Here is a 12066-nt window from a genome sequence, read left to right on the forward strand (position 1 = left end):
CAAATGCCAGGGACTCATCCCAGCCAGCAGTTTGGAGGCACTGATTCTGCTTTACAAGGCAGAGAGTGTAATTGAATAGATCTGGTCAGGCTACACTTCCAGGTGTCACAACCAGAGAGAAACTCAAGCAACGTGTGGTTGACCAGCAGAGATGTAGCAAAAACAAGTCTCATACATGGTTTTCCTGGGACCTGGCAGGGCTGACTTTGCATCCTGTCAGCAGTCACCACGTGGGTATTTCCCCAGCTAGCTTTTCTTCAGAATTAAGTATCCTCAGAAGATATTTTCTGACATATAGCATGGTCTAAGTTGTGGGATCTCTTAGTGCATAGAAGTGGTGGTATCCCAAGTTTGTTTCCTTCCTCTGCCTGAAGGAACTTGAACCCTCACCTCAAATCATCTAGTTAGGCATGCTTAATACTCAGTGATTGGTTGTTCTAGCCTGAGAGCCCCTTAATCTCATTTGGAGTTAATCAAATATTTATTGGACAAAAGCAAAGGTGTAACTGCAGTGATGACTCTCTCACCTAATGACTAGGTGACTCATTTGGGATGGGAAAGATTTGGGTTCCAGTCACTGCTCTATGCAGTGTTCAAGCATTTTAACATTATTCGTTGCCAGCCGGCTGTTCCATTTCTCTAAAAGCCACAGGATAAAATTCCCTCAGGCTGAGCAAGAAATTGAACCAATATCTGCTGCATAAGTGGATATGTCTTGAATGCTTCAAACGCTGAGATACTGCAGAAAAGCAGGTGTGGGATGTACCAGCAACCATTTTGTGAGAACAAAGTGACGTGGGCATCTGGGAGAGGGGCACAGATATACGCCGGTGGCTGGGATTTTAGCTTCAGCATTTCCTATTGCCTTATTCTTTTTCCTTGTAAGTATCGGGCTTTGCAGAGTGCATTTCTAAGTATGTAGGTCTGTACATAAATTAGAGAGGTATGGCTGGAGCTGGGTTCTAATCTACATTTGAGTAGCTATCTGGTTTCCTGTTACAGTCAGGTGAGAGAGATGGGTAAAGTCCCCTCATTCTAGACATCTGTTTAATATCATTCTAGAAGGGCATGTTTCTCTTTTCATTGTCTTTGGAGCCTGGGGTGGCTAAATCAGATATAAGCAACTATACTGTCAGTATTTATATGGAGTCATTGCAATCCCAGGCTCTGCGCGCAAATCAGAACCGTGGGTTCCACCAGGTGGAAAGTTGTCTGAAGATCCGGTGGTCCTGTGATAGACATTAAAATATCTAACTCTGTCGAAGGACCAAAGTGAAAGACTTGCACAGTGTGAGCAGGAAATTAAGAACACAGCTCTGAAAGATGTCAATAGTGCAGGCATTAACCCACACATTCGTCAATAAGGTGTTTACGACTCCTAGACTTACATTAACGTGGGGGGGGAAGTGCAGAATAAAGCCAAGTTTCTCACTCCTACTCTTCTCTCATGACAGAGCAAAATCCAAGAATGGAGGACGCTGCTTGCGAGAAAAATTAGACAGACTGGGACTGAATTTGCCTGCAGGAAGAAGAAAAGCAGCAAATGTCACACTCTTGACTTCCTTGGTAGAAGGTAGGGTTTCTAATATTGCAATATGACAGAAACATAATTTAAATGTTTCCTTGCACACAACACTTTGGATCCATTCTGTTAAATATCATAACCTGTGTATTGGACAAAGAGGAGAGCTGGCTTGCCTAAAGCCACAGACAGAACGAGTGGCAAAATGGAAGCTCACTCTGAGACACTTTGGCTCCCAGCAAGTGATTTGGTCCTGCAGTTTCCTCAGCATTGTTCTGCACTTTTTGTGCTAGGATCTGACTTACACATCGATGATCCAAGTGTTCTTGTGAAAGAAATAAATGTCTTACACCAACTCTACAAGTAGGCTTGTTTATCTTCCTTCTTTTTAAAAAAACTTGTGATTTTCCTGGAGCTGATCCAAAAATATGATGATTTCTTCTTCCCTCCCATAAGAAGACACAATATTTAGACAAGCCTTTTCCCTCCCCACATAAACGAATGAAATCTGTTTTCAGATAAACTCTAGACAGGCCCAGGAGATACTTTCTTGGCCTTTATTTGTTGTTTAAATATCATTCACCAAATACTGCCAGGCTTTTCAAACCTTCAGCTGGGAGATGCAGGTTCAAACCCCTCAGGCAAAGGCAAGAAACTCTACCTGAATCTCTTCTATTCTGGGTGAATCCACTAAGTACTGGGTTTTTTTGTCTGGCTGCAAGTAGCAGCTCTGGGAATTTCAGATCCCTCCTCTTTGATGCTGAGAGCACTCAGCTCATCCTAAAGGTCAACACCTTCTAGGATCATAACCTGAAAGGTCCATACAGATCTAGGCAACTAGGCTGAGGTCTCAGCACATATTACCTCAGAATCACAGAATTACAGAAAGATTGAGGCCGGAAGGGACCTCTGGCAATCTTCGAGACCAGTCCTCCTGCCCAAAGCAGTGTCAATTAGAAGAAGCTGCTTAAGACCTTGCCTACTGAGGTTTTTATTATCTCAAAGGATGGAGAATCCCCAAGGCAGAAATGAGGGCTGGATCCACAATGGAGGAGGGTTCTCAGCATCTGAGAGGAGGGACTAAGATTCTCAAGGGTTGCTGAGCACACAGAACTACAATGAGGCTGCTCTGAGATACAGGTGTGTCCATACCTCACCTGCCTGCAATAAAGAGAAAACCATAATGGAGTCAAAGTCTTAGAAGAGATACCAGGTCAGAGAAGTTCAGGCTGGTCCTGCTCTCACCGTCTCTCACTCATCTTGGGTCTTAGCAGGGAAGAATAAACAGAGTTATGCAGCCAGCTACTCATTCTTTAGAAGAGACTGAGAGTGAGGAAGCTTTCCTTTCAGCTGCTGGCCTCAGACTGATGGCAGGTACCTTTACTGTAAGTAAGAATTAGATTCCTGTTTCCCAGGGGTGGAGCTGTGTTTTCCTCCTTGCCCTTTACTCAAAGCCAATAGGAAGCCAACTACCAAGCCTGTGATATTTCTTTTGTTCTCGGACCTCTTTACTCTGACTGCTAAAGACAAACACTGAGGAGATGGAGCTCACTTTGACCCCGACCTGTTTGCCTAGGTATGCTAAACATGATTTTTGTCTCCTTGAATTTCTGGGAAAGGCACCATCGTGTGCTTTAACACTCCAACAGAAAGAAGTTAGTTTTCTGTCTGTGTAACCAATCCTCAGTCAAACTTGTCAGCGCTCATTAAATTCTCCATGGTGTAAGCTGTCCTCCCTTTGTCCATGCGGATATTACTTCCAAGTGGTATTAACTTGTAGCATGGTTTCTGCAAGGAAAATCATTCCTCAGCGGCTCCTGCTGCTGGAGGAGGCAGCCAAGGAAAGATACAGGCTTATTCCGGGTTTTAGAGGACATGAAGAAAACAACATCAGCTTTTTCTGTGTGATGTCAACACACAATTTGACACGATTTGCAAGTCTTATTTAAATCTCTAAATATTAGGTGCACTGGGTGGACTTCTCATAAGTACCCCGTCTTGATTTCTTTAAAAGGTTCTAACTTTCTTATTATTAAAGGTCCTCACAGTCGTCAATATATCAAGGCCTTTAATATCTCTGCAAGGTAGGAATATACTCGACTTCCTGAATATCTGTTTGAGGTAAGAAAAGGCAAAATTAGTTGTACGGTGACAAGGGATATTGACCAAAGCCATCTCAAAAGTCTCCAGCATGCCTACCACTTTTCTCCTCTAAAACAGACTAAAATCATTGAGTTTTGGAGAGACCACTAAGTTCAACAGAGGAACTGCAATGAATTTCTAAGCTGTGGTGGTCATGTGAAGATCCAGACTTTACGAGAAAATTGTTGCGTGGCCCCTTGTATTCTACAGTCTCACTTTTCCTGGTGTTCAGCATATCATAGAATCATAGAATCATAGAATAACCAGGTTGGAAGAGACCCACCGGATCATTGAGTCCAACCATTATCTACTGCTACTCTTGGTTTGGTTGGATTGCATCCTTAGTGTCTTTAGCAGAGACTTCCACGGCCAGAAGTAGGAATTGTGTGATAGGTCAGTTCCGTCCTTTCCACTGACGTCCACATACATCAGCACAAAGGGTGGACGGACAGACTGGGACCATGAGCTCAGCCTTGCAGGACCCTCCCCACCAGTGTGGGACGAGGCTCTGTGCGACCTGTGGGTGAGGGATGCCCTCTAGCGCCTGGAGGAGGTGAAGGGAAAGGTCATTTTTCTTAGGAGCTCTACAAGGAAAACTCTTGCATCCCAGCTGAGCCAGTGAGAAGCCGGCATTGCCAGGACTAAGCCTCACTGCTGGCTCGAAGAAGTGAAAAGCATCCCTAGTGGGAGAAAGAAAGGGGGTAAGAAGAGGGGAGATGTCCCTTTTCTCTTTGGGCAGATCACTTGCAAGGCAGAGACGTAGCATTAATGTGATCACAGATATAGGTAAAAGCTATATAGATATTCATGAATGAATTTAAAACCATCAGGTTATTTACAAAAATCAGAAAACACACTTAAAATCTGTAATTTGTTTTCCCGTCAAACCTAATGAAGACACTAAGTTTATTAGACACTGACTTGACTGCATTCAACATTTGGGGACCAAAAACTCTTGAGAAAAATAGGTCGGCAGTTACTTTTCTCACCCTGCTATCAGCTCTCCCACTTCTCCCCCACCAGCTTTTGTTTTAATATCCTTACACTTGTTCCTCCTCCCTTCTCACCCTACAAATAGAAAAAACTTTCCTTCCACCTCCCGCCTGTCCCTCCTCCCCCTGAGCAGCATTTCTGATGGGTTGAGCATCCGGAGGAGGCAAAGCCAAGGGGAGCGTAGGAGGTTCAGATGCCGAGTGTCCCCCTCCTGGGACACAGCTTCTGCCTTCACTCCGCATAGGAGCATCTCTCACTCTTGCCAGACCCAGGAGACACCCACGCTGCTCCTTGCACCTGCCCACAGAAGCCTGTCAAGGTGCACAGGCTGGTCTCTCCACTGAGGTTTTCCAGAGCTGTCTCTGCCAATTCAGCTTCAGCAACTGTCCCTTTCCATCATGCAAAGCTCCCTGCTCAATTGTCAGATTCTATGGGAAAGGCAGCACTACCTACAGCTGCAAAGCCATGTGTCAGATGGAAAGAGAAAGACTAGACGATCCCTAGTACCCATTCTTTGTCTCCGCAGGAGGAAAGAGCTGGCAATATTGCACAGAAGGACATTTGATTGAAATGAGGCAACTGGCTAAAAAAGCCAGGGATTTTAGGGGTTTCTACTTTTAGTATGACTCCTGCTGGACATAAATTATAACTAGGCAGAAGGCGGCAAAGAAAAAGGTGAAAGAAAAAGAGCTCAGTTCATCCACACTTTCCCTAGAATAAATATTTGTCCAAATTATGATGTAGAGAAAGAGCAAACATCTTTTGTCACATTTTGTGACAAACTACTTCCCCCGCCAAGCAGATTTATTTTCTACTGTGCAGTGATATAAGGTTCCTCTGTTCACTGAGATTAACAGGAAGAGCGTATAGAAGTATAACACAATCTGCTTATAAATACCTCATCATTTGGTCCCAGTTCAGAATGAGATCTCTGCTCAATAATATGAGCAATCACATTCTGCAGAGCATTCCATGTCCAGTTTTCTATTTCTGTGTAGAATTTGATGTTGCAATTTATGGAATCACAGAATGCCCTGAGTTGGAAGGGACCCACAAGGACCATCGAGTCCAGCTCCTGTCCCTGCACAGGACACCCCAACGTTCACACCGTGGGGCTGAGGGCATTGTCCAAATACTTCTGGAATATCGTCAGGCCTGATGCCGTGACTGCTTCCCTGGGAGCTGTTCCAGGGCTCCACCACCCTTTCCAGTAAAAACAGGTTTAAAAATATATATTGAAAATTAGCAGTTTCATTGTTTCCCAGTAGGTATATTTGTATATACATTCTTACCTATATATATCCACAAGCAGTCAAGTCATTTTGTTTCATTTTGCTCATGATTTTATCTCTTCATATGCCCTTAGCATTTAGTCACAATCCCAGCTCCGTGTAAAATCGACTGGTTGCATACGTTTGTATAATTTTCTGAGATCATCAAAACAGTTCAGTATAATTTTCTCAACTCCAGTAGACAACATATACCGTCTTTGGAAAGATGAGGTTTAATGATAATTTGTATTTTCATTCTTTCCTTCTTGACATTAAGAGAAAAGGTGCAAATTTCACTCAGTTTGTTGTTGACCACATTAAATAAATGTCTTCATCACATAAAAGTTTTGTTCTCTGTAAAACCAAGATTTTTCCAATGGCTAAATGCTTCAGTGCTTTGCCGACTCCATTATTTACTTGGGTCTGACTGGGACTGGGATAGAACTGTCTGGAGAACAGTAATGCTCCCTGATTAAGAGAGAAGGGAGACCTCATCACTGTCTGCAACTGCCTGAAACGAGGTTGTGGTGAGGTGGGTGCTGGTCTCTTCTCCTTACTGACAGGCAGTGGGATGAGAGGAAACAGCCTCAAGTTGCACCAGGGCAGGTTCAGATTGGACATCAGGAAATATTTCTTCACAGAAAGGGTTCTCAGGCCCTGGCAGAGGCTGCCGAGGGAGGCGGTGGAGTTCCCATCCCTGGAGGGGTTTAGCAGATGAGCAGATGAGGTGGTCAGGGATCTGGATTAGTACAGGACAGGTATGGCTGGACTCGATGATCTCAAAGGTCTTTTCCAACCAAGCGATTCTATGATGACAGCTTCAATGGATTTGACTTTTATCTTCTTTCCACACTGGCATGAAAACAAACCTAGCAAGTGTTTTAATGGAGTTTGATTGAAAAGCAAAACCCAGTACACATCTGTGGTTGACTCACTCTATAAGTCTTTATTTAAGGAAGGGTAAAAGCAAAGCTGAAATAAAAATTTTGAAGCAACTCTGCAGAAATTTAGCAGCTATGACTTAAAGTGGTACCCTTTCTCATCCATGAAGATATTTTAAATACAAAACTGGCAGTCAGCTGCATGCTTGTTCATTCTGACTTGCTGTTAGCATGCCACTAAAGTCCGTTTTAATTTCTCTGCACACTATTTTGCTTTTTCAGAAGCTGTAAATTAAGTTGAAACCATTTCTCCTTTAAACTCAGTGATAGTGGTTGCTTGTTAACCTCTTATTATTTTTAGGTATATTGGAAATCATGTTTAAAAAGTCCAAATAATACAGATGATTTTCAGTATAATCTTTAATTTTTGCATGTAAAATTATTTACAGCTGTGAAGGTTGTTGCTGACTGGAGTCAGCAAACAAATTCCCTGGAAACAGTACCTGCATTTTTGTAGTACATGAATCCAGTTCAGTCACATAAACACATAACAGTATTTTCTTGTGGGAAGAAAAAGTAATTTTCTGGTAAAAGCTCCAATGATAGAAGGAGAGAGAATGAACAGAAAAGAGGGAAATTAGAGTCTGGAATAGAAGTCAGTGCACGTGGTACCTTATGCCTCATGCTGCCCCACACAGGACCACTGCTCCCAAGGCAGTTTGCATCTCCCCTGGCTCAGCCAGGTCTATGAGAGCAGACTCAGTCTTGATGAGGATGGAATTTGTTTCATCATCTCTATCCTAGTTGTATTTGTCCTCTCATGTTTCATTGTAGTCAATAGGGAGGAATCAGCATTTCTGGGTGATTACCCATAAAATGAAATTAATAACTGATATTTTATTAGCTTGCTATGGATTCTTCATGCTTAGAAATATTCAAGACTAGGTTTGCAAAGTCCATGAATAACCTAATCTAAGGCCGTACTTTTAATGTAAGGTGATCACTTCAGTTCCTTTCTAACCCAGACTTTCCTATCATTCCTCTGATCCACTTCTGCCTTCTACTTTAGTAGGGGATGATACACTTGCAAGCGCTTGCTTGCATCCATTGACTTGTAAGTATTAGGTCAGATGTCAACACTGACATTTCATCAGAGGAATTTCACTGCGCATGTTCTCAAAGGGAAATGTTGCACGTCCTGCATCCCTCCTAACTGTTCACCTGGAGCATCAGTCTTGTCTCTAAAGAGCCAGGGTCCAATACCACCTCTCGTGATAGCAAACACACTGAAAAAAAAAGAAAAATAAAATAAAAATACCCACAACTCCTTAACCCCAAAACTATTCTGGAGCACGTCTCTCAGTCACTCATGTAGATGTGCTTCAACATGCACTTCTGGTAGCTGACCTATTTCTACCTTCTACGATGAGCAAGTGTCATCTGGAAGTGTCTTTTTCCCATCAGGGAAAGACTAACTCAGGCACAGATGTTCACAGCCCAGGCAGCTGTGCGTCATCAGTTAAATCCCACATCAATGTTGTCAGAGTCACAGCACACAGGTCAAGAGTGTTCAGTAAACCCTAAAATCAGTTCCTGGGTTCTCTAAGCTAGTGGTGAGGGACAGGTTCTTACAGCATGGTGTCCAGTCTCTGTAGTGAGGCAGGGAGGTGCTCAGTGCCTGCCCTTGGCACAGGCTTCTCATAAAGCCTACTGAAGCCATATACTCCCTTTGCCTTGATTTACCCACCTCTAAAACAGCAACTGTGGTCTTCATTGTCATCCCTTTTTTTTTTGCTGGTCAATTTTGATGGCAACCTTTTGGGGAATAAGATTTTCTTGCATGCTACTTTGAGATCTGCTCATCTTTGGTGTGGGGGGCTTGTATCCTGCCTGCTGCCTCAACCCCTAAGCAAATATGCTTCAACGTATGTTATCCCCACAGCTCTTTTCTTGGGTAGAAGCCTATTCTTCCTTAAGAGACAGAGAAATAAAGCACCAAGGGCTGAATTTCAGCTCTTCAGAGTGATTTATTCCTACCTTCCACTGATTTCTATGCTTTAAGTGATGAACAGGGCTTACAAAACTTGAATAGCTGCCCAGTACCCACTGGTGGCAGGAGAAGGTGCTAAACCCACATCTTGACTAGTCTTTCCTCATGAGAGGAATAACCTCCCTGTCTTCTGGCTGACACCATCTGATGACTAAGCACGAGCCAGCCAAATGAGCCAAAATCTGTAACTGCAATTTGGAACTAATGCCTACAGAAGTGATTTATCATTGTATTTCTTTTTAAGAGTGGAAGAAATTCTGTAATAATAATAATAACCATCACCATCCTAAAAACTGACCTATTTTTTTGCCCACAGGGGAAGCATTACACTTGGCCAGAGATTTCGGCTACACCTGTGAAACAGAGTTCCCTGCCAAGGCGGTAGGAGAGCACATTGCCAGACAGCACATGGAACAGAAAGAGCAGACAGCGAGGAAAAAGATGATCCTAGCAACAAAGTAAGAAGGGAGGGGAATCTAAAAAAGAAATCTGTCTGTCGCTTCTGTGTTTTGGATCTGGGGGCCGGGGGAGGGAGGAGTGGGAGTGTGGAGCTGGGATTGTGGTGACTCCTATCACAACAGTACTCACTGACAGCAAGCGAGAGCGATCCTCTTTAGAGATGCTGTATGAGGGACTTTATTCACTGCAGTGAGAATTTAGTGGTTATGCTTTCATCGCCTGCAGTTAAGGAAGCACGTACGTGTTCTCAGATGCTTTGGTTTAGATGTGAGGAGAGACATTACCAAGTGGTAAGACCTAGAGGGTGGAGACTGGCTTTGTCCCTTTTGCGCATGAGCAGGAGGTCTAAGCGCATGCTGAAGTACTGTGGGATCATTGCCATTAGTCTGCTGTGGGAGAGCTGGTTTGCAGAGGGATAGATCCTCTCTGGATGAAAATTGCAAGAGTTCCCCTGACGTCAAAGGCACTGGAACGATGTACACCAGCAGGGGAGCTTTGCTAAAGCCATTAAAGACCTCCAGAGATACCTACTTTGCCTTACACAAGACGCTTGCCTTCCTGAAGCAGTAACATCGTGTCAGGATAACACTTCATCTGGGTTAATTAGTCTTAATGAGGGAGGAATTAGCCTTCATGAGCCATGGGAAACAGGAATAAATAGAGTGCATGGAACCGCTTAGTCTTACAGTAGGTGTGTGGTATGCCTGCATGGGGTAGAACTGAACATAGGAAGTCTGACACAAAGAAACCCTGAGACTGTGTCTGTAACTCTTTTTATTTGATGAAGCAAGAAAATCATCTGTAATCACCTTGAAAATGGTGCCTTTCTGAATTGACACACAACTGCACGCAATGCTGCCAACGTCCAAAGCAATTCTGCAGACCATTTTCTGAAAAGCTCCTGAGGATCGCCATCATTTTTGCTTTCGCATCTTCTACCAAAAAAAAAAAAGAGCTCCTTTGAGGCCTGACTGGATCTTTTGGGAAGTGGTAGAAATCTCAGGGAGTCAGATCTGGTGAACAGGGCGGGTGCTCAAGCACAGAGATGTTGTTATTAGCTAAAAACTGCTTCACAGTTACAGTGTTGTTAACTCGCTGTTTGCTCTTGCACACCAGCATTTTCCAACCAAGGGTAAGGAAACATCTGTACCTGAACACGCTTCCACTCATGCTGAGTGAAGCAATCAGCTTGAGCCTTGTCTCACCGTGCCAGGTTAGAACATGTGCTGTAACCTTCTCTCTGTCTCTCTCCTCCCACTGCTGGTTCCCAAGCTACAGGGTCAGTTTCATTTGTTTTGTGTCGGACCCTGTATTCATGTTCTTCCTGCACTCCCTGCAGAGTCACACAGTGAGGCTGCAGGAGAGCTGAGAACGGACACCCGAGCTGTCAAACCACCATCCCAGTGCTGGAAATGGTTGGGAATTATCCAGGCTAGGACATGCACAACAGGGAGGAATCACCCTGTAGTGCGGGAGAAGGCTGACCAGCAACAGGGTTGTCCTTTGTATCCCAACATCCTTCTGCTTTTTGTCTCTCTGTGGGGAGCAGGATTTCTGGCCTTGGTGTCCCTCTTTTGTCCAGAGCTCTTCACCCTGCCAGTGACCTAGATACAACACCTCAGGCTTATGACTCCAATGAATATGGCTCGTGATCCTTCCCTGAGGTGATAAGTAGAGCACCATGTGGCTCAGAGGGCGCTTACTGGTGATGAAAGACCTCATGCATCATGCTCCTAGGTCCCTTGTAGATTAGAAGGAATAATAAAGGTGGAACATGTTCTTATTTTTACCTACATCCACGTTTTTTAAGGGCCCAAAAGGTTCCAGAGACATGAAAATAAACCAGCTAGCAGGCAGCAGCTCTTCTCTGCAGGTTGTGTCTTCCCATGGCTGTGTAGCCCATTAACAGTCTACTCCTCTAATTATATGAGTGCTGGCACAAGGTTTAAGATTGTAAGTTGTCCCAGTTGGAGGATTTTCCCCGTTTCTAAACTATTACTCAACCATAATGATACAAATCTTCCCTTTTCTGGCCCAAAGGAGAGATCACATTGCCAGGAGTTGTAACAAACACCAAAGATGTCCAAAGGCTGTTCAACTGAGGTGCACATAAGATTCTCACGACTTTTTCACCACTTCACACCTACTTTCTCACCCTCTCTTACTACTGGAGAGTTGTGGGCGTGCATTACTGCTAACTTTGGGCTGGTAGGTTGTGATCTTGGACTCGAAAGGAACAAAATAACTTTTCCCTGCTTTCCTTTAGTTAAAAGCACCAGCAAACTGGTCAGAGAGGGCTGTCGATAGCACAAGGACAGACCATACCCCACTGCAGCCAGTGCTTCCCCCAGGAGCAGGTGGGTCAATGTGTGTGCTACTACTGCCCTCTCCTGCCTGGAAGGAGAACAGAGAGTCACCCACCAGCCCTGTCCACACCAAAGTGGACACAGGTCCACCACAGGGTGATATTAGCATGGTATTTCCCAGCCATGCTTCCGTGAGTACGATAGCGGGTACTCTAGTTCTTTCTCAGGAGGTTCCGTTTTTCACTCAGCTTACTCTAGGTTTGTAATTTCAGTAAATTCACAACTGTCCTGCCCCGTGTGCTTGTGAGTTTCAATGCCAGAAAAAGGGTGGATCGCTCTCCTGCCACCACAGGCGACGCTGAAATCCCAGGGTGGTAAAATCACCCCTTGCGAGCTTTGCCTGCGGTGATAATGCCCCTGTGCCATTCCAACTGCCCACGCT

At 44.2% G+C, this 12066-nt stretch overlaps 1 protein-coding gene across 4 annotated transcripts in view; it reads left to right on the forward strand.

The window, feature by feature from the left end:
* Positions 1-12066, forward strand: part of TFAP2D (transcription factor AP-2 delta) — a 50462-nt gene that overhangs the window by 18447 nt on the left and 19949 nt on the right. For all 4 annotated transcript variants that reach the window (XM_069850806.1, XM_069850809.1, XM_069850808.1 and 1 more), the window contains 2 exons: positions 1455-1573; positions 9176-9317. In XM_069850806.1, the coding sequence (XP_069706907.1) occupies positions 1455-1573; positions 9176-9317 (261 nt within the window). The remainder of the gene's footprint in view (positions 1-1454; positions 1574-9175; positions 9318-12066) is intronic.

Source organism: Phaenicophaeus curvirostris, chromosome 2, assembly GCF_032191515.1.
Source record: "Phaenicophaeus curvirostris isolate KB17595 chromosome 2, BPBGC_Pcur_1.0, whole genome shotgun sequence".
Classification (NCBI taxonomy): Eukaryota; Metazoa; Chordata; class Aves; order Cuculiformes; family Cuculidae; genus Phaenicophaeus; species Phaenicophaeus curvirostris.